General features: G+C 44.8%; 1 protein-coding gene across 1 annotated transcript; it reads right to left on the bottom strand.

Annotated features, from left to right (window-relative positions):
- Positions 1-9,204: 9,204 nt before the first annotated feature.
- LOC309693937 (uncharacterized protein) lies at positions 9,205-15,181 on the bottom strand. The gene is made up of 2 exons (XM_082513611.1): positions 14,949-15,181; positions 9,205-10,634 (listed from the first exon to the last, which is right to left on the bottom strand). Exons 1-2 carry the CDS (start codon positions 15,118-15,120, stop codon positions 9,304-9,306), a joined length of 1,503 nt encoding a protein of 500 aa, XP_082369737.1. The 5' UTR covers positions 15,121-15,181; the 3' UTR covers positions 9,205-9,303.
- Positions 15,182-23,478: the final 8,297 nt, after the last annotated feature.

Below are 23,478 nucleotides of genomic sequence, written 5' to 3' on the forward strand. Positions count from 1 at the left end.
CTCCAACTCCAACCCCCGACGCATGTGGCAAGGACTCCAGACCATTACAGACTACAGGACCACCAAACCCTCCCCCGCATCCTCTGATGTCTCCTTCCTCAACGAGCTCAACAACTTCTATGCTCGTTTTGAGCGAGGGAACCCCACAACCACAACCAACATGACGCCAGACCACCAACCTCTGACTCTCTCCCCCACCGATGTAGGAGCGGTGCTGAGCAGGATCAATGTCCACAAGGCTGCAGGCCCTGATGGCATCCCCGGGCGTGTTCTCAGAGCGTGTTCTGGGGAGCTTGCAGGAGTGCTCACAGACATATTCAATCTGTCCTTGGCCCACGCTGTGGTACCGGCCTGCTTCAAATCCACCTCCATCGTCCCGATACCCAAAAACTCCAACCCATCTTGCCTCAATGATTACCGCCCAGTAGCACTCACCCCCATCATCACTAAGTGCTTAGAGCAGCTGGTCCTAGCACACTTCAAATCCTGTCTCCCCCCCACCCTGGACCCCCACCAATTCACATATTGCCAGAACAGGAGCACAGAGGATGCAGTCTCCATCGCACTGCACTCTGTCCTCTCACACCTGGACAACAACAACACCTACGCCAGAATGCTGTTTATAGACTTCAGTTCAGCATTCAATACAATCCACCCCTCACAACTCATCAGGAAACTGACAGACCTGGGCATCAGTTCCCTCATCTGCAAATGGTTACTGGACTTCCTGACCAACCGCCCCCAACATGTCCGGCTGGATAACCGCTGCTCATCTACAATCACAATAATAATAATAATGATACATTTTATTTAAAAATAGCGCCTTTCAAAGCACCCAAGGACACTGTACAACAGATAAAAACACAAAAACTGGAAATATACACAATAATAAGAATAACAGATAAAAGTTAAGAGCATACAGAGGTTTAAACATAAGCAATTTTAAACAGACGAGTTTTGAGGGTGGACTTAAAAAGAGAGAATGAACTAATATTTCTGAGGTCAGGGGGTAAGGAATTCCAAAGTCGAGGGGCAGAGCAACTAAAAGCCCCGCCCCCATTGTAATCAGACGAGCGGAAGGAACAGAGAGAGAAAGAGAAGATGAAGATCTGAGGCACCGGGATGGGAAGTTCATCTGTAATAAGTCAGAGAGGTACGGTGGAGTGAGAGAATGAATAGCCTTAAATGTATAGAGGATTATTTTTAAATGGATGTGAAATTTAACCGGGAGCCAGTGAAGCTGCTTCAGGATTGGGGAGATGTGGTGGGTAGAGGAAGTCCTAGTAATAATACGGGCAGCAGAGTTCTGGACACGTTGCAGCTTGTTAATGGATTTTTGTGTGAGGCCAAATAATAGTGAGTTACAGTAATCAATTCGAGAGATAACAAGATTATGGACGAGAATGGCAGTGGCATGAGGAGTGAGGAAAGGGCGGAGGCGATTGATGTTATGGAGTTGAAAATATGCTGCACGTGTGACATTATTGATATGTGAATTAAAGGATAATGTGCTATCGAGAATGACACACAAGCTTTTCACAGAGGGAGAGAAAAATTGTTAATTCTGGATAGCAATCGTTTAGTGCCGACCAGGAGAAGTTCTGATTTATTGCTGTTGAGTTTAAGGAAGTTGGAGGAGAACCAGGAATTGAGTTCAGCTAAGCAGAGGGTGAGGGAGGGTGGAGGAAGAGTAGAATCGGGTTTGGTAGAGAGGTGAAGCTGGGTGTCATCGGCATAGCAGTGGAACTGAATATTATATTTACGAAAAATATGTCCGAGTGGAAGAAGGTAAAGGATGAAAAGATGGGGCCCGAGGACAGATCCCTGGGGCACCCCAGTAGATAGAAGAGAAGGCTGAGAAGTGAAGGATTTTAATTGAATGAACTGAGTGCGGTCAGACAGGTATGATTTAAACCAGGCTAATGGAGTATGTGAGAGACAAATAGAAGCTAATCTGCTAAGAAGAATGGGATGAGAGATGGTGTCAAAGGCTGCACTCAGATCAAGGAGAATAAGGATGGAGAGGAGACCAGAATCAGCTGCCATAAGAAGGTCGTCAATGAACACCGGTGTACCACAAGGCTGTGTGATGAGCCCTTTCCTCTACTCCCTCTTCACCCACGACTGCAGACCTGCTGATGGTTCCAACACCATCATTAAGTTTGCAGATGACACCACGGTGATTGGCCTCATCAGTGACGACGATGAGGCCGCCTACAGGGAGGAGGTGGATCGTCTGGCTGAGTGGTGCGACAGAAACAACCTGCTGCTCAACGCCGAGAAGACCAAGGAGCTCATCGTGGACTACAGGAGGAATGCTGACCCACATCCACCCATCCACATTAAGGGGACGGCTGTGGAGCGTGTGAGCAGCTTCAAGTTCCTGGGAGTCCACATCTCCGAGGATCTCACCTGGACGACCAACTGCTCCAAGCTGGTCAAGAAGGCTCACCAGCGCCTCTTCTTCTTGAGGACTCTTTCTAATGTTTATGTGTACAGTGTGCATGTGTGTGTGTGTATACAGTAAAGTAAAAACAGATTTCACAAGACTATATTCTTGTAAAACAGCGAACTGGTCACGGTCGGACGGTCTTCCCCGGGCGATCTGGAATTTTGTGTGTAGCTTCTCCCGGTTTCTCCTCTCTCCCAGCTTCGGGTTTGTTTATGGAAGTTCGCGGTTCCGGGTAGGGCGTGGCTCGGACAGCCTTCCACCCGGAAGCTCCTCCGCACGGCTATAGCCTCACCTCCACTTGATCGCTCTGCCAGCTGCTTCTAATCAGCCTCCATCTTAGAGCTGTGGTATATAAGGAAGATGGGTGGCAACAGTCGATGTTGGATTATTATTCCAAGCCGGTAGCATTCGTTACTTAAGGGAAGTTGATAGTCGGTTTAAGAGCTCTGCTAACTCAGTGTTTGCTTTCTCCTCACCTAGGAGTTTGGCTCGGCGAGGATCAGGAAGCACTACGCACACACGGGATTGCACAGACGAAGGAGCACTTGGGGATTTAACTGGAACACCTTTTAGCACCTTTAACTGTTTGTGACACCTTTTTTGGACACTGTAAATAAACGCAATCTTCTCCCTGCTAACCTGAGCTCCACATTTTCGGTCCTCTTTCGCCTGCGACCTTGACAGAACTCCTTGCCATTGATTTGTCTTTATGTCATTTCATATGTAAATTCAAGCTAAAACAGTCTAAGTAGCTGTATCCATGGTTGCAATCTCCTTCCTAACCCACACAACACATGAACACAACTTCTTGCCTGTGTGACTCCATATGCGACCTTTCAAATGTGAGGGGTAAATAAATCTTTTCCACAGGTGGTACAGAGGTAAGGATTCTTTGAGTGCCCTCTTGTGGTTTGTGCTTTGTTGCCTTCACAGTGGACATTTATGTTCAGGAGTTTCTCAAAGACTCCCTCCACCACCGGACACACCCCAGTCTACATCAACTTCCTGGCTGAATGCAGACAGCTCTCCTGAACTGCTTTAAACAGACCAAAAGGTCTCTCCAAACTATTCTCACACCTCAGCTTTCAAGCCACAGCCCTTCAGTTCCCACCTGCTACCTCAGGAGATCCCTAAGAAAACCCCCCTTCAATCCTTACCATGACCACCAGCGGGTCTTTAGATTGCTCCCATGACAGGCACCAATACCCTTGTGAACACTGGCCTTAGATTCTCTACTACCAAGTACACTTATGATCCACTTTGAGGTATCTGTTATAGCCAACACATGCCTAATTTAGCAGTGCTTCCCATCAGTGACGTGATGCTGCACATCCTAGAAACCAGTCTGCAGTGCTGAGGATCCACACACTTGAACACGCCTCATGAAGGCTACTTTCCAGACCATACAGCTCCCAGGATCACAGTGATGCATGAGCCTCTCCAGCTAGATATGTAGTGATTCATCGGGGGCAGAATCAATAGCCAACATAATTATGGTTTCGGACAGGATGAAATCATGATCTAAGTGAAGTTGAAATGACCTGTTACAACATGTTAGCAAAGTAAAAAGAAAGTAACACGCTGTCAGAAAAATAAATACTTGAGTAAAATACAGATTTCTACAGTAACAAAGTATTTGTACTTCATTACTTCTCACCTCTGCAAATAGATCACACGGACAGCGTGAACACACTCTTTAAGTTTTAGTTTGTCATCTTCCTCTCGCAGTGATGACTACAGTCTCTTCAACTAACACTGGTCTCAGATCAGTACTCGACATATTTACGATGGAGTACCAGGGCCACATTAAGGAAAATATATATTACTGATTATATTGAGAAAAAGCTGAGATGTGGAGATTGCAGTTGTTGTTTGAAGGCGAACTTCCTGTTTCCTCTGAGTCAGAGAGCTCGTACTTCAGAATCAGCTTTAGTTAAAGGAAGGAAATGATTTGTCTTCAGCTCATAAACACAGAGAGGCGATCAGCACGAGGATGCTGAAGAGATGCTGCAGAAGCTGCGTCTGCTCAACAGGAAGAGTAGGCCCGATTTGTCGAAAATGAAACAGCTGGTCGTGGACAGATGTGTCGTTGTCATGGTTACAGCCTTGTACAGTAAAGAGGATGGATGTTATGTCACAGGACAGCTGATGAGTTTGTTTCACTGACTCGTCGACCGGGCGGGCACCATGGGGACATGAAAGACATTATGTACCTTCATGCTGCGAGGAAGGGCCAGCTGGACCGTTACAGGATTCAGGATGTCTTGAATGGAAAAGGGTCCCAGGAACCAGAGGGCCAGTTTCTTAGGCATTTTATAGAGAGAACCGCAGCAGGAGCAACAACTGAAACCGGCACATTTAGACTTCATCCTCTAAATGATCAATGATATTTTTCTTAATGTGGTCCTGACACTTCGTCATATTTCGTTCGGTCTCTGCTAACAGGTTATTAATATTTCAGTGAATATTCTCTGTGTCTAAAATATTCTCTAGTTTTACATGAGCCCCATCCCCCCCTCAGAGGGACACTCACCTGTCCTGTGCAGCTTGATTTGGGGTTTCCAGGTGATATCCAGCAGTCTGCGCTGACGGTCGATCTCTTCCTCGTACTGGACGATCGTTTTTTCAAACTCCAAGAATATTTGTTCAGCAGCAGCAGTTAGTCGCTCGTTGATGAACTCTCTCAGATACTGAACTGAAGGCATCGTTGCTGCTGCAGCTCACACACCACAACACACTCTGCTCTGTCGTCTGGTGTAACACGGTGAAGTTCCAGCAGAGGAAGCACAATTTTGTTTGTGTAAATACGAGATTATCATAAATATCATGAATGAAAAGGTTTGATTTCAGCAGATCTGGGGGATGTAAACTGGATGGCATGACAGACTTCCTCCAAGACACTCATTTTTGGATTTAAATGTTATATTTCTTTTCGTAAGGAAGTAAATTTTCTGTTTTGATCCCATAAAGCATGTAGCTAATGTGTGTGTGTGTGTTGCTTTATTTCATGGCTGCGTGCCTCCCCTGAGTGAAAACTCTTGCTAAAATATAGTTCCTCAGTTTGTTATACTGAAACACATGAGTCATGAGTAATCGTGTCTTATTAAACCTCCTGTTATTGTTATCGTTAGACACAAACCACAAATAATCTGCAGAAATATCTGACCCTGAATCTCACTTTAAGCATGAGAAGCATTAAGGAGATCAGTGATGGAGAACATTTGGCTCGTTGTCCTTGCACACAGTGCAAAGTGCTCCCTCCTCCCTCCTCACAGTGATTCAAATGCTGCTAACAGTCTGTGAACCAGGAGGAAGAGGAAGTGAGAGAAGTGAGACTCAAAGAGGAGACAGAGGGCGACATCATCCAGTAGGCGGGGCTCTCCTTCTGCACTGTGTTCAACCATTGTGTCAATAATAAGTGCTGCTGTGAAGAGAACAATTCTCAGACTGAATGTTGAACATCAGCTAGTTTCTCCTGTTGATTTAAACCTTGTTGTACAGATGGAACATTGGCTGTGGATTATTCTTGCTGCTCTTTTCTTTGGTGAGATACAAACATCAACATGTTTCCTCTGCTTAAATAAATGTGTGAGTCTGATTAATGGTGAGTTTTTAATCATGTTTATTGATCCATCTCTTCCTCTGCATGTTCTGTTCTTCCTCAGAGTGTAAAGGAGAAGACAAAGTGATCCAGGAACAAGGAGATGTCATTGCTGCTGAAGGAGACACAGTTACACTTGGATGTAGATTTGAAACAACAAGAACAGGCCCCACTTTGTTCTGGTATAAACAAGAAGTGAACCGTTACCCAAAGTATATGCTGAAATCTTTCTCAGAAACAACAGAAAAATCTGAAGAGTTCAACAAAGACAGATTTGATGCTAAAATCAAGAAAGCAGAAAAGTCAGCTCCTCTGAAGATCCAGAAGCTTCAGCTGTCTGACTCTGCTGTGTACTACTGTGCTCTGCAGCCCACAGTGACAGGAAACAGCAAAACTCTGTACAAAAACCTTTGGAGCAAAGACAACAGAATACTCCACAACATCCACTAGAGGGAGCCACACACTGTTAAACCTCTCTGGTCTGTCAGGTAGAGTCTAGTTTCTCTTCACTCGTCTGGCACAGCTGTGACGAGTCCACCCGAGACAGCAGCAGCCAGAAGAGCAGAGCTGCTTCAAATCATCGCACAAAAACATTTTTCATGCCTGTACTTTGAGTTTACCTCTGAGGATGCAGATCACAAGTCTACAAACATTTAATGCAGCAGGACAAAGTCTGCGAAGCCTGTAGGAGCCTTAACAGGCAGCACACAAACCTGCTGCACTGTGAGGTCTGTTGTGTCTTCAGCTCCACATCCTGATGGTTACTCGAGTTATCAACACTTTAGGCCAAAACAATGTTTATTTCTGAAGAGCTTTTTACAACAGCGTGTTGAACACGGTCTTCATCTCGTTAGTGTCACCTCTGAAGATGTAGTGTGAACACAAGACGTCCTTCAAACAGAAGCCAGGGAGCTCGAGAGGGCTCCTCAGCTTTGGCGCTCAATCCACAAATAACCGAGACAATAACACAGACTTCAGTCAAACATGAGAACGTGACACGGACTGATGGAAGACCTCACGTCTGTGTGCCTGCGGTCAGCAAGGAAACCAGCTGACGCGCTGCTTCTCCACCTGTCCGGTTTTTAGATTTGCACGATTAGACATTAATGTAGCAGTGAGGACACCACAGAAACACACAAGCAGGAAACACTTACAGCTTTATCGTACGGATATTATATAAATTACATCGGTGCAGAAAGCAGGCAGGGTCAGGGACAGCCTTTATAGCAAACTAATGAATAAATACAGTCGTGTCCACTGACGCACAGCGACTCACAACAAACGCAAACATGAAGAGTGTAGCACACGTGTGTGAGACACAGCTACTGCTGAGCAGACAAAACGAAACGTGGAGACTTCGTCTGTGGTTTGAAATATTTACAGTACGTAGTGTCTGTGCAGGCGCGCTGACAGCACCGCGGCTGTTTCTCTAATAAATACAATCTGAACTATCAGTATATGAAACAAGTGATGCTAACAGTCATGTTACATTTGGCTGGGGTCTGCTGTAATCTGTGATCTAACCCATGCAGCGTGCTTGTTTCAGAGAGAGCAGCTGGGCAATAACGAGCCCTTCGTGGCTGCGCAGGCAGCACGACTTGCCCCGAAATGTAAAGTATCAAAAACAGATCTTCAGCTGTGAGTCTGGGTTTTGTAGATTAAAGTGGGGAACACACGCCAACTTCAATCTTACGCTGTCCTGACATCATTCACCTGCTGTTACTCCATTTAACCATGTGCAAAAACAAGATGGCACAGCCTGCATCATAGTTAGGGCTGTGCAATATGACGAAATATATCGGACGTTGAAATGTTATTTTATACGCTATCGTTTGTTTGTATATTCATAATACTGCAGTAAAATCCACTGTTTATGGTGATACGTTTTCATGGTTTGGCCACCACGTGGATGCACAGGGAATCCCAGCATGACCAGAGAAGACGAGGCAGAACCAGGTAGCTCAAACTGACGGACCAGTCCAATCTTTTTTTTTTTTTTTTTGGTGCTGCATGGATTCATCCATATTCAACATCCTGGATGTTTCCCACAGATATAATAAGAAGGAATATGCACGTCTGCATTCAGCAATATTTTTTTACCATATTTGTATATTGTGTGAAAGATAATAGATGACAGGCTCACGAGAGAGACCGAGTTCATACTTCGAGTTACAGCGCTCCCGTTTTACACTTGTGAGTGTTTAACTGTACGCTTGGAGCCCTGGAACACATTAACACAGTCGAGTCATCCTCTCTGTGTTTTCTGCCAGCAAACCTGCAGTAAACAAGGGATTACTTCCTCTTTCGAGTGTAATGTGAGAATGCAGAAGCGGTTTCTTCCCATCCACTTTATTTACCGTCACACAAACAGCTAGAATTGACATCCTTTGGTTTTTCTTGCCAACTAGTCAAACTGCAGTTTGCATCAGTGACATAAATAAGACATTTTTGAGAAGTTTGGAATTCTTCAGTTATATTCACAAAGATGTTTTCAGTTGAGTTGAATCAGTTCATCTTAACAGTTGATGCCAAATTTGAAGAAACGATATCGGCTTCTTTAGAATGAAGAGGACCATTAAACAAGCTGAAAAACAAAAAGTAGCTCCAGCCATCACTTTGAGCATAAAAACAAATGTATACTGTAGAGAACTTGTGTCAGACTTCATATAAACATATAATCAGTATTTGAGACTTTGCAAAACCAGCAAAGTCTCCATTAAGACAGTCCAAGTGTAGAAGGAGAGGGTATAGTGCTGCTAGAAAGTGGGAGTTATTTGTGAATTAGTTAACCCATAATGTTGTTTGGTTCATTCAGAATAATTTATTTCTCAAAATTACAGGAATTAAATGAAGTTCTGTGCCTGATAACTTAAAGAGAACTTTCCAAGAGGTTCCCAGACTGTGATACAAATAATAAATGAGTCAGTACGGAAGCACCAGTTGAGTTTGACCCAGCATGTTTTGTATAGGACTGTGTGTGTGTGTGTGTGTGTGTGTGTGTGTGTGTGTGTGTGTGTGTGTGTGTGTGTGTGTGAGACAGAAGGGGGTTTGCCTGTTGCTTACTCTTCATCTTACTCTTCTTAAATTCCCAGCTGTTTTCCAGGTAATGTTCTCACGCTTCTTTTGCATCTCCTGTTTCTCACACTGGCTGCTTTGACTATAATCCCTTCCTACAAGCACACATGCATGCATGCACACACACATGGCCCTGCCTTTTTAACTGGCCACCAGGTGAACAACAACAACAACCTCACAGAGAGTCTTTTCCCACAGAAATGTCCGACTTCAGCGTCTCAGCTGTGTGAGTTTTCATGTGCACCAACAAACCACCATTTTTACTGAAACTCATCCCGCAGATTTTACACGAGTACGGCTTCTCGCCGGTGTGAATTCTCATGTGCACCAACAGAGTACATTTTGTAGTGAAACTTTTCCCGCAGGTTTTACAAGTATACGGTCTCTTGCCCGAGTGGATTCTCATGTGGACCAACAAATTGCCGCGCTCCGTAAAACCTTTCCCACACGTTTTGCAGGAATACGGCTTCTCGTCCGTGTGCACCGCCTTGTGCTTTTTAAGTGCCGACAAGTAACAAAAGCGTTCGCCGCAGGCGTTACAAACGTACGGCTTCTCGCCCGAGTGGATTCTCATGTGCACCAGCAGATTACCCTTTCGAGTAAAACTGTTCCCACACGTTTCACAAAAATACAGGTTCCCCCCTGTGTGAACTCTCATGTGGCCCAGTAAAGTACTATTTGTAGTGAAACTTTTCCCGCAGGTTTTACAAGTATACGGTCTCTCGCCCGAGTGGATTTTCATGTGGACCAACAAATTGCCGCGCTCCGTAAAACCTTTCCCACACGTTTCGCAGGAATACGGCTTCTCGCCCGTGCGCACCGCCTTGTGCTTTTTAAGCGCCGACAAGTAACAAAAGCGCTCGCCGCAGGCGTTACAAACGTACGGCTTCTCGCCCGAGTGGATTCTCATGTGCACCAGCAGACTACCTTTTCGAGTAAAACTGTTCCCACACGTTTCACAAGAATACAGCTTCTCCCCTGTGTGAACTCTCATGTGGCCCAGTAAAGTACTATTTTTAGTGAAACTTTTCCCACACGTTTTGCAGGAGTACGGCTTTTCGCCCGAGTGGACTGCCATGTGTCTCTTAAATGCTAACGGGTCACTAAAAGGCTTAAAGACCTTTCCACAAACATTGCATTTTAGAGATTTGGGGACTATGTCGGTGTTACACTGACTCTCTGATGTGGGAAAGATTTCTGCGTTGCTACTCTGACTTATGTTTCTAGTGGCAGTTGAAGTAGAATCGAAACTCTCGCTTCCTTCCTGATCTCGGCTTTCGTAGAGAAGAGAGCTGCGAGAGCCGAGCTGGTCGCTGTCCAGGTCAGGTTCACTGAGATCGTCATAAGTTACAGTCACCATAAAGGTACCAGTCTCCTCCTTCTGTGCACGCTGCTCCCCGTCCTGACTGATGCACAGCTCCTCCTGTTCCTCTTTAATCTGTAGAGACTGTGTTCGGCTCCTCTGCTGAACCTCCTCCTCCTCACAGACATGTTGCTGTTGGAGGTCTGAAGGCACAAATGGAGACACACAAACAAAAAGTTGTCAGAGAAATTCAGCTGAGCCAGCAGTGTGAACATGACAGACGCCTCAGGCGGCACCGATTACCACTGCAGAAGCACCGACTGCATTCTACTTTGATGAGTTCATATACAAACAAACTTTTCAAGGCAAACAAATATTTATTCAACAATTTCCCCCAAACTGCACTAAGTTAGAGGATCTGACGGAGGCGCAAAAATCTAGCTGAAAATGAGCTGCTGACATATTTTCCTTCAACAAACAAAAGCATCTTGAACAACACAAATGTCGCGTGTTTCCATCATGTTGCTGCATGTTTGCAACACCAGACAACAGGAAATCGACTCTGAGCCACTTTGGCTTCCTTAGCGTCTGTAAAATGTTCAGCCGGGTCGGACGATTTGGTGTCCGATTACGTTTGTTGTTAAGAATGCTTTCTTGGTGCTCCCCGTCCCCCCGAGGTTCCCTTTAGAATGAGGTGCTTCCGTGCAAACAACGTGCTTGTGTGTGACTGTTTGACCTGCCACCGGGCGGACCAGCTCGTTATCAGACACAGGAGCGACTGACCGGCTGTTCTTTGCTGTTCTGCTTTCACACTCAGCACCACAGGCAGACAGTACAACATCTGCATCGCTGCAGATCTGTCACTCTCCTGCTCCGTTCCCTAACTCGTGCACAAGGCGTTAAGATAAACACTGACAGACCTCAGCTTGGCAGGAACTTGAACTCCCTGACCTGGAGGGGTCGCTCCTCCCCTTGTCGACTGAGCTCAGATCTTTTTCCTGCTGCTTCACACTCAGCTGTGAACAACCCCACTGCAAGCTAAAAGTCACCGTCTAATGCAGTGCTTCCCATCCACTGTGCCGCGGCACAAAGGTGTGCTGTGAGCAATTATTTAAAAAACATTTAATAATTACTGGAAATAATAAAATCATTTCTGGGCATCTGTGCTTTCAATGAGGTGACTGGTAGAGCAGTTACTCTTTCACGTCAGTGGGTAGCACAATATGACCTTGTTGAGTTAAGCCAATAGGATTACTGATGCGCACGCTACGTGGCAGCTGCAAGACGTACAACAAAGATGGATAAATATTTGAAAAGAAGAACTGCAGGCTCCGAACTGGACCCTGGATAAAATTCTAATCAGAAGACGAGCGGTGGTCGAAAGAAAGCAAAAACGGTGAGTTTGAGGCAATACAGCGAAAGTTATCCTTCCTTTGAATTTAGCTTCAGTGGAGATCCGACTGCACCGACTCTGGTGTGTTTGGGGAGAAGCTCTCAAACAGTGCCGCGGTCCCAAGCAGGCTTTGACGTCATCTCCGTACAAAACATCCCTCAAACAAGAACACAGACTATTTTGTTTGTGAACTCGCTGATAAACGGGTAACTTTAATGAGAAAAAACACGAAGGTGAAGATGCAGAGACGTTACTACTACCTGGCTGCAATGCCATTGTGAATGAGATGCTCGCCCTGACGCGGTTAAAGAAAGTCCCGCCCTCAGACGTATCGACGACACGTCCGCAGACATTGAAAGTGTGGTTTGGGAGAAGATGCGCATCAGTGGGAAGTTTGCAGCGCAGCTTGATGAGTCTACGGACATTAGTGGACATTCCCAACTCTTGGCCAATGTGTGTTTTGTGGATGGAGACTCCATCAGGGAAAACAACAGGAGAGGAAATTTTTCAGGTTACATCCGAATATTTGAACAAAGAGGACTGAAGTGGGAAAACGGCACGAGTGGCTGCTCTGACGGAGCAGCAAACACCCAGATGTTACTGTTACGCACTGTTTTCTGCACCGTGAGGCTGCCAAGACTTTACCAGCAGACCTGGCTCCTGTGCTGGATGATGTTGTGCACATCGTAAACTTCATCAAAACTTTGTTAAATTTGGGTCTTCAATTCCTGCCAGAACATCATCTTTGTGTTCATCTAGTCAGGACCAGGTTTAACACTGAGGACTAACTTGCCATTATATGTACTGCATCAGGCTACAGTGTGTCATTTTGGAACAAGCCTGGTTGGTGGTGTGCCATGGGATATTTTTAATCTAGAAAATGTGCCACGACTCAAAAAAGGTTGAAAAACACTGGTCTAATGAGCCCAAGTCCACAGAAACAGAAACGCTCTGCCTTCTGGCTGCAGCTGAAGTTGTGTCCATAAAAGTTCTGAGCAGAGTCAGCGGGTCTGCTTTCTGACTACAGTGTGAACCAAGCTCTACCTGCATTCACACAAGGACCAAACTGTCCATCCCAGACTCCCAAAACACTCCCCACAGGACACCCGAGGGCTTGCTGCCTTCTCCCAGTCCAAAACAAAGAACTGAGACGTGTAATCCCCCTGAGGGGCGACTCTCATCCATCCTACCCGGCTGTGTATTCAGGTTCGGGGATATGTGAAAATATTTCCAGGACAGTTGTCAGTCCAATGACCAATCATAGGTGATATACTCGCACAGGTGACTTTTTGATGGGCGGAGCGATCATGAACAGACTGATTCACCCATTTAGAATTTATACATTTTGTTTGGAGGTTATATTTGACCGTCTGTTGTTTCAGTTTTAATACAGATGCTCTTTCAATTATTCAATCATTTAGTTATTTATTTGAAATGCGCCAAATCACACAAAAGACTTTACATCAGAGATTTTTTAATGTTCGCTGGAAGAGACGTTTTAATTTTTAACTTACTTTTTGTTTAATTTTGCACTTGTTGTTTGGTTGAGTGTGTGAGACAGATAAACACGGTTAGAGGCAGCTTCTTTCTGGGCTCATCACCTCCGATGTCCGAACACGAACAGATGCAGTCTGGTTAAAATGGTCACTGGTGTCCTTTGTGACAGAAGAATGCCAGACCGACTCAAGGGAAGTCTACACACAGTGGTCCGCCCAGTAGCCCTGTATGGCTCCGTATGTTGGCCCGCGAAAGGCTCAGCCGATCGTTGATGGTCGATATGTTCGTTCAAACCTTACCGTGTGTCTGCTTTAGTGACCTCGGCCACAGTGATGGTCCCACAGTTGTGTTCTGGGCTCGCTGTGATTCTCCGTTGGCAGCCTGGTGGCAGACCGTAGGAGCTACAGACTACCTGCACAGATCATCGAGGCAGCGTCCAAAGTGCACCCAGCCTGTGGCTCCTGTGCTTCTGTTGTTTTCATCAGCCAGGCGCAGAGAAGAGAGGTTCTAACATACAACGAGCTGAAGTCAAACCGAGTGTCCAAAGCAGTGAACAATGTCCACTGCAGACACAGCTCGTCCTTTTGTTGATCTTCTGTTTTTTCATACTTTTTCCATCTCTGTTTCAGCCAGCTTGTCAACCAATCAGGATTCAGCGTGACCACAGTCAGGCATTAACTGTTGGGTTTTAAAGGGTACAGTAAAGGACTGAAACATGCTGGGTGCTCTGTATGCAGTGCACAAATCCAAGCAACAGTCAGGACCTGTTCCCCGACCCAGAGGCACAGGAAAGTAGTCCTGTGTGGAAACACCCACAGAGGGGATACGAGTGCCACAGAAGGCAAATCCAGGCCAGAGTGCAGCCGTCTCCAGCAGCTTCGTTTTATAACACGAGCTGTGCGTTTTGGCAAGCCCGACTACATCCTGCTGGTATCGCTCGTCCACCAGAGAAGTGGCTTTCCTCACCTCTGTGGCCAGACTGGTCAGAGATGAAACTGCTCGAGGCACAAAGAACTGAACCCCTAAAGCCCCTCGCGCAGCTTTTTATGGGCTGTGGCCCCCAGACACTCACTCCAGGCCCGGCTCCAGGATAGGGCCTGGTACAGCTACACAAACCCCTCCAGCACCACAAACAGCTGCTGATTCACACACAGACAGAACAGGTGTGTTTAGATGAAGATAAAGTGGAACTGGTTTCAAACAGTCCTCAGCACAGCAGCAGATCACAGCGCTGAGGACGAGCAACAGCCTGCAGATCAGTCACATTAGATATTTTATTATTGCACAGCGACTTCATGTTTCCAACATTTGTTTGCAACTTTCACAAGTGCAACAGGAAACATACATTTATATAAACGTTATATTTATATGTATAAACTCCATCTGGAATAAATAATGTGCTCTGAAGCTCGACTTTTGATGTTTTCCAACTTTGACAGCAAACATAAAGGAACTGATTGAGTGATCCAGGTCAGAGAAAAGCTCAAATCCACCAGCTGCTGTTTGCATGGAGCGCAGCGCAGTCCTGTCCTCTGTTTGCTCTTTGTTAGCTCACATCAAAAAGTCCTCACAATCAGAAACGTCCCGCAGAGCTGTGATCAGGATCCTCCCTCAGAGGGACACTCACCTGTCCTGTGCAGCTTGATTTGGGGTTTCCAGGTGATATCCAGCAGTCTGCGCTGACGGTCGATCTCTTCCTCGTACTGGACGATCGTTTTTTCAAACTCCAAGAATATTTGTTCAGCAGCAGCAGTTAGTCGCTCGTTGATGAACTCTCTCAGATACTGAACTGAAGGCATCGTTGCTGCCGCGGCTCACACACTCAGCTCACACAACAACACAACAACACTCGGCTCGGTCACATAGGAACAAAGCTAATGCTACTTCCGCATTTGTGCAGTTCACTTCCGTCTACTGTTGCACAAGGGAAGTTCCGCCAAAACAGGACATTTTACTCGTTGTTCCGCCTTTAAAAAAGTTCTTATCGTTGAGGTTTTAGTTGGGATATTTTTTCTGGATTTCTTAATAACAAAAATACATCCGAACAGATTCTAAACATGAAACAGTGACGAAAAAGATCGTTCATGAATAAAACACTGTGAATTTCATCTTGCAAACTGTCTCATGATATTCAACTCATGTCTCATCTAATCGTGGATGGAAATCAGTTTTTGTGTTAGTGTCGGCGTACACGAGCAGCGTAAAATAGAAAAAGGGTTTATTCATGTATTTGCTAACAGAAAGAGTGATCAATCCTACTGAATCCAGCCTGTCAGTAATGGTTAATACTTAACATCACTGTATATTTTACTGTTTCACTCACTTCGATGTTGGAGGTTCAAAATCATCCACAGGCCCCGCCCACATACGTCCAGCTCAACCAATGAGATGATTTCTGTCTGGAGAGCAAAAAGTTTGAGGAAATAAAAGCACAACCTGGTGAATCTGCTGCAGTGGAAGAACATTGTTCATGTGCTGTCTGTCTGTCTTCAGCAGCTCCAAAGACATGTTGCTGCACCTCTTTTTGTTTTCATCTCACTTCATAGGTGAACTTTTGTCTCTTTCTCAGAACGCAACATTTCTTTCTCTGCTCTGAACTCTGCTAGAAATGAATCATTGGTCTGGAGGATTGTAGATTTTTACTTCTGTCCTACTTTTCCTCATTTCCACTGTCTTCTCCTCTCAGCCTCATGGACAATGTTAGTCTGATGGCTTCATTTCCTCTACTTTTTCCAGGACTAACAGCTGGAGACTCAATCACTCCTCAACGAGATAAAGTCACTGCAACAGAAGGAGAATCTGTCAAACTCACATGTAGCTATGAGACAACTTCAAGTTATCCTCTACTTCACTGGTACCGACATCATTCTGACCTTCAGGCTCCTCAGTTTATACTCTGGAAAGGAAGGAGACAGCAGACAGGTGAATATATTCCTGATAAACGTTATAAATCAGAAACATCACCTACATCAACTAATCTGACCATAGCAGCCCTAACCCTGGCAGACACAGCTCTCTACTACTGTGCTCTACAAACACAGTGATACAAAGTGTAGAAGAGGCTGTACAAAAACCTGAACACAGATATCTGACTACTCTTCAAAGAGGAGGGAAGTGGTATTCAAAGCACAGCTTCATATCAGATGGATTCTGCTAATTCCTGTTTTATCAGAGTCACTGTGGTTACAGTTTGACAATTAGTCAGTGATTCAGCAGCCTGATGGATAGAAACTCTTTTTGAGATTGTTCTTCCTTGCTTTCACACTCCTGTAGCGACTGCCAGATAGCAGGAGTGTGAACAGTGTGTGCTGTGGGTGGGGCCTATCCTTGATGATGTTGTGAGTCCTTTGCCGGACCCGAGTGTTGTAAATGTCCTGCAGTGGTGGGAGGGGTACTCCATAGATGAGTCGATTACACGCTGGAGAGCCTTCCTGTCCTGAGTGGTGCTGTTCCCGTACCACACTGTGATGGAGTTTGTCAGGATACTCTCCACTGTGCATTTGTGAAAGTTGCTGAGCAGTTTAGAGGTTAATCCAGATTTTCTCAGCTTCCTTAGGAAGAAGAGTTGTTGTTGAGCCTTGTTGATGATCTACTGTGTGTCATGGGTCCAGGTGAGATCCTCACTGATGTGAGTGCTGTGGAATTTGAAGATCTTCACCCTCTCCACCCGAGTCCTGTTGATGTATAGTGGGGCGTGCTGCTCTCTCCTGATTCTTGGGTCAATAATCATCTCCTTAGTCTTAGCATTTAAGGAGAGATAATTTTCCAGGCACCATGACAGCAGCTGAGCCACCTCTTCCCTGTAAGCAGCCTCCTTTTTACTAGTGATCAGCCCCGTGATGGCTGTGTCGCCAATGAACTTAATGATGGAGGTGTTGCTCTGGAAGGGGACACAGTCGTAGCTGAAGAGGACGTACAGGAGTGGACTGAGCACTGGTTCCAAGTGTCTGTCTCCTGTTTCATAATCAGGAGACAGACACTATCTCTACTTTCAAGATTAGGCTTCAAACTTTCCATTTTGCTAAAGCATATAGTTAGGGCTGGACCAGGTGACCCTGAATCCAGGTTTCTCTCTGGCTCCACCCACTGATGCTGAACTCAGCCAATGAGATGGTTTCAGCCAGCCTGATGTTGAGGAGAAGGCTGTGCAGCAGAGAGGCTGCTTAGTCTTTTCATTCTGCTGAACTTTGTTCATCTGCTGTGTGACTTCAGCACCTGAAACATGTTCCTTTACCTGTTTGTACTTTTCTCTCACTGCATAGGTGAGTGTTAGAACACAGAAAAGTCTCATTGTGACAAGATTTGATCAGAGTTATTATTAGCAGATTTCTTCATCTCATTATGCTCACAAAGGAAGAAAAAGACTGACTGACATGAATCATTCATTTGCAGCTTTGGGCTCCATGAACAGCATAAAGCAGGAACGTGCTGAAGAAGCCGTTGCAGAGCGAGGAAACATCAACCTGACCTGTACATATGATGGTTCTATCTACAATATCCAGTGGTACCGACAATACCAGAGATCCAGACCAGAGTTCCTGCTCTACATCACAGAGGGAGGATCAGTTCATCGAGCTGTGTCGGGATTCAAATTCAAATTCAAATTCAAATTTTATTTGTCACGTACACAGTCATACATAGTACGATATGCAGTGAAATGCTTAGACAACTGCTCGTGACCTAAAGAAAAAAAAAGGAAAAGGCTATGAATAAGATAGGAAATAAATATGAAAAATTAAGGTTAAAAATGAAATAACTGTACAACAACAAATTAGAATGAAGGGTAAATTTAACTGGGAAAGAATAAGATAAAATATATAAATTAAAGTTGAAAATAAAATAACTGTACAACAAAATACACAATATAGAACTATATAAGAATGTATGAAGAAATATAAATAAATAAATATATATATATATACACACACACAATAACAGCACCTGTACAAGTATTAACTGGAAATGAAGAATATAGTGACCAGTGTTGTGCAATCCACATTATGTCTTGTGCAGTGCAAATATGCTTAAAGTGATTTAAGTGATAACAATGTCCAGAAAGTCCAGTGTGTGTGTAAGAACCATATGTGTGGGTCAGTACTGTGTGGTGGTGTGATTGAGAGACCGTATCGGCTGCGGGAAGAAGCTCCTCCTCAGTCTCTTTCACCTGCGACCTTGACAGAACTCCGTCCCATTGATTTGTCTTTATGTCATTTCATATGTAAAATTCAAGCTAAAACAGTCTAAGTAGCTGTATCCATGGTTGCAATCTCCTTCCTAACCCACACAACACATGAACACAACTTCTTGCCTGTGTGACTCCATATGCGACCTTTCAAATGTGAGGATTCTTTGAGTGCCCTCTTGTGGTGAGTCAAATGACAGCTTTGAACCTCTTCCCACATGTTTTACATGGATAAGGCTTCTCACCCACGTGGACTCTGTGATGTTTCTTCATTCTAGACTTTTTCTTACAGGCTTTTCCAAAAATATCAATTTTTAGAGACGTTTTAGTAATATGATGATTGGGACACACATCTGGACATCTATATTCCCACCTTGATAATTCATAATTTCCAGGACTCTTTTGTGCTTTGTTGCCTTCACAGTGGACATTTATGTTCAGGAGTTTCTCAAAGACTCCCTCCACCACCGGACACACCCCAGTCTACATCAACTTCCTGGCTGAATGCAGACAGCTCTCCTGAACTGCTTTAAACAGACCAAAAGGTCTCTCCAAACTATTCTCACACCTCAGCTTTCAAGCCACAGCCCTTCAGTTCCCACCTGCTACCTCAGGAGATCCCTAAGAAAACCCCCCTTCAGTCCTTACCATGACCACCAGCGGGTCTTTAGATTGCTCCCATGACAGGCACCAATACCCTTGTGAACACTGGCCTTAGATTCTCTACTACCAAGTACACTTATGATCCACTTTGAGGTATCTGTTATAGCCAACACATGCCTAATTTAGCAGTGCTTCCCATCAGTGACGTGATGCTGCACATCCTAGAAACCAGTCTGCAGTGCTGAGGATCCACACACTTGAACACGCCTCATGAAGGCTACTTTCCAGACCATACAGCTCCCAGGATCACAGTGATGCATGAGCCTCTCCAGCTAGATATGTAGTGATTCATCGGGGGCAGAATCAATAGCCAACATAATTATGGTTTCGGACAGGAGGAAATCATGATCTAAGTGAAGTTGAAATGACCTGTTACAACATGTTAGCAAAGTAAAAAGAAAGTAAAACGCTGTCAGAAAAATAAATACTTGAGTAAAATACAGATTTCTATAGTAACAAAGTATTTGTACTTCATTACTTCTCACCTCTGCAAATAGATCACATGGACAGCGTGAACACACTCTTTAAGTTTTAGTTTGTCATCTTCCTCTCGCAGTGATGACTACAGTCTCTTCAACTAACACTGGTCTCAGATCAGTACTCGACATATTTACGATGGAGTACCAGGGCCACATTAAGGAAAATATATATTACTGATTATATTGAGAAAAAGCTGAGATGTGGAGATTGCAGTTGTTGTTTGAAGGCGAACTTCCTGTTTCCTCTGAGTCAGAGAGCTCGTACTTCAGAATCAGCTTTAGTTAAAGGAAGGAAATGATTTGTCTTCAGCTCATAAACACAGAGAGGCGATCAGCACGAGGATGCTGAAGAGATGCTGCAGAAGCTGCGTCTGCTCAACAGGAAGAGTAGGCCCGATTTGTCGAAAATGAAACAGCTGGTCATGGACAGATGTGTCGTCGTCATGGTTACAGCCAGTAAAAAGGATGGATGTTATGTCACAGGACAGCTGATGAGTTTGTTTCACTGACTCGTCGACCGGGCGGGCACCATGGGGACATGAAAGACATTATGTACCTTCATGCTGCGAGGAAGGGCCAGCTGGACCGTTACAGGATTCAGGACGTCTTGAATGGAAAAGGGTCCCAGGAACCAGGGGGCCAGTTTCTTAGGCATTTTATAGAGAGAACCGCAGCAGGAACAACAACTGAAACCTGCACATTTAGACTTCATCCTCTAAATGATCAATAATATTTTTCTTAATGTGGTCCTGACACTTCGTCATATTTCGTTCGGTCTCTGCTAACAGGTTATTAATATTTCAGTGAATATTCTCTGTGTCTAAAATATTCTCTAGTTTTACATGAGCCCCATCCCCCCCTCAGAGGGACACTTGTCACACAGTGGAAATTTGTGTTTTTATGTTTTATCGATCTGTGTATTGGTACATAGTGTTGATTATATTTGCATGATTTTATTGTGATATTTATATTGCATGTTTGTTTATTGATATTTATACTGCATGGTTTTATCCTCATATTTATATTATGTGTGTTAATGTTGTACCATGTTCCTTTAATCCACTGTGGACTAAACAGACAATTGTAGGCACCTGTGAGGTGGGGGCGTTCCCCAAGGTGGCCTATCAGCCGCCAGGTTGACCTGTTAAAGGGGATAGTGAGCGCAGAGACAAGAAGAAGGAGCGACGCACGAAGGGTGAGCAGGAGAAAAAGGAACGCGTGCAAGCCCGCACGTGTGTGTGGAAGGAACTGCTGCCTGACTGTGGGGTGCCGCGAGTCGTTCGGCGATCCAGTCCCAATGGCGGGAACGGCAACAGTGGGTGGCGATGGCCGCAATTCACAACAGGGCAGGGATGCCCCTCTGCCTGCATCTGACGGTGAGACAAGGGAGGCCGTGTTCAGGTGTGGAGTGGGGCGGGACTGTGCGGCGACGCGCTGTCAGGAGGAGACAGGTCTGCGATAGGAGCCTCCTCCCTGGTCTGCTGCTGGCGAGTTTTACCATACCGGAAGAGAAGTTCCTCTCCTGTCTCTTTCAGATAAGGACCATTCGCCCATGTGTGGCTGGACTGTGGAATTATGGGACTGTGGGAAGGTAATTTTAGCATGTGGAAAATATTTTTTAAGCCTTGTTTTAATAGTGTATAGTTATTTCTGCCGGCAGGGTTTTTAGCGGGTTGCAACACTATTTTTATTGTATACGGGGAATTTTATCTTGTATTTGTGACTCTGGCTGTGTTTTTTTTTTTTTTTTTATCCTGGAAATAAATGGTGTTTGAAGCCAGCTAAGTTTCTGTGCCCTGAGCGCTGACCCGCTCACTCCCCTTCCTCTTGTATGTGAACAGACGTGGTGGTGAAGATTTCGGTCCACCAGTCTTACGGCTACACACTCACCTGCTGTGTGCAGCTTGATTTGGGGTTTCCAGGTGATATCCAGCAGTCTGCGCTGACGGTCGATCTCTTCCTCGTACTGGACGATCGTTTTTTCAAACTCCAAGAATATTTGTTCAGCAGCAGCAGTTAGTCGCTCGTTGATGAACTCTCTCAGATACTGAACTGAAGGCATCGTTGCTGCCGCAGCTCACACACTCAGCTCACACACTCAGCTCACACACAATAACACTCTCTGCTCTGTCGTCTGGTGTAACATGGTGAAGTTCCAGCACAATTTTGTTTGTGTAAATACAAGATTATCATGAATGAAAAGGTTTGATTTCAGCAGATCTGGGGGATGTAAACTGGATGGCATGACAGACTTCCTCCAAGACACTCATTTTTGGATTTAAATGTTATATTTCTCATCGTAAGGAAGTAAATTTTCTGTTTTGATCCCATAAAGCATGTAGCTAGTGTGTGTGTGTGTGTGTGTGTGTTGCTTTATTTCATGGCTGCGTGCCTCCCCTGAGTGAAAACTCTTGCTAAAATATAGTTCCTCAGTTTGTTATACTGAAACACATGAGTGATGAGTAATCGTGTCTTATTAAACCTCCTGTTATTGTTATCGTTAGACACAAACCACAAATAATCTGCAGAAATATCTGACCCTGAATCTCACTTTAAGCATGAGAAGCATTAAGGAGCTCAGTAGGGATGGGTATTGATAAGATTTTCACGATTCCGATTCCATTTTCGATTCTGTTTAACGATTCGATTCTTTATCAATTCTCTTTAAAAAAGGAGAACACTAAGGTCGATTAGCTCAGAACTTTGTTTTATATCTTCTCTTTGAACAAGATAGAAATTTAGGAGTAACATGGCCTTACAAACCCAGCAGCGAGATCTTAAGAGATCCAGCCTGCGGCTCTTCAATGGGGTGTCACAGGGACCCCGGGGAAAAAAATTGTAAATGTAAAATAATAAAATAAATATTCTTCTGTAGCAATAACAAAGTATAACATAAATTATTCTGTAGCAATTACACAAGAATATCCAGTAATGTCCCTGCCTACAATTAAACACATTCACTTACCGAAAATCATCTGCTGTGGCAAACGGGTGGAAGCCTTTTACCACAAACTGAGTCACTGCTCGTTGACATTAGTCTATCCTGCCTGAAAGGAGACGCTACCGGCAGACTGCAGCGAGAGCTGCCAGCATCTGAGCCAGACTCTGTCTCTCATCATGGTCACTAAATGCACAGTAATGGCAGGTTTGTAATAAGGCAGATCGCGCTAACATAATATGCACTGTTAGTTGATTATTTACCTGCCGCATTAACGGGAGAGGACATGCAAACGTTACCGCTGCTGCTGGGTTGAGATTCACGAGTCCGGAGTGAATTAAAAACACGACATTCATTTAAGGTCATCGTGTGTTTTGTGAGCAAATGCTTTTGCATATTCGTAGTGTTTCCTCCCTTAAATGAAATCTCTACTTTGCAAGTATTGCACGTTGCCCTGTTGTCATCCGTTCTCGTAAAGTATAACCAAACTTTTGAGCGTTTGAGCCGCTTAGGCGCCGTGTTTCCTGCCAGGTAAATGACGCTCCGCAATGTGGTGACGTCATTCAGGGCGACTGGAATCGATAAGGGAATCGTTTGCAAAAATGGCAAACAATTCCAAGGACTTGAAACAGTGGGAACCGGTTCTCAGCAAGAACCGGGTTTCGATACCCATCCCTACAGCTCAGTGATGGAGAACATTTGGCTCGTTGTCCTTGCACACAGTGCAAAGTGCTCCATCCTCCCTCCTCACAGTGATTCAACTGCTGCTCACAGTCTGTGAACCAGGAGGAAGAGGAAGTGAGAGAAGTGAGACTCAAAGAGGAGACAGAGGGCGACATCATCCAGTAGGCGGGGCTCTCCTTCTGCACTGTGTTCAATCATTGTGTCAATAATA

The sequence above is a fragment of the Aulonocara stuartgranti genome (genome assembly GCF_965226115.1).
Source record: "Aulonocara stuartgranti genome assembly, chromosome: 18".
Classification (NCBI taxonomy): domain Eukaryota; kingdom Metazoa; phylum Chordata; class Actinopteri; order Cichliformes; family Cichlidae; genus Aulonocara; species Aulonocara stuartgranti.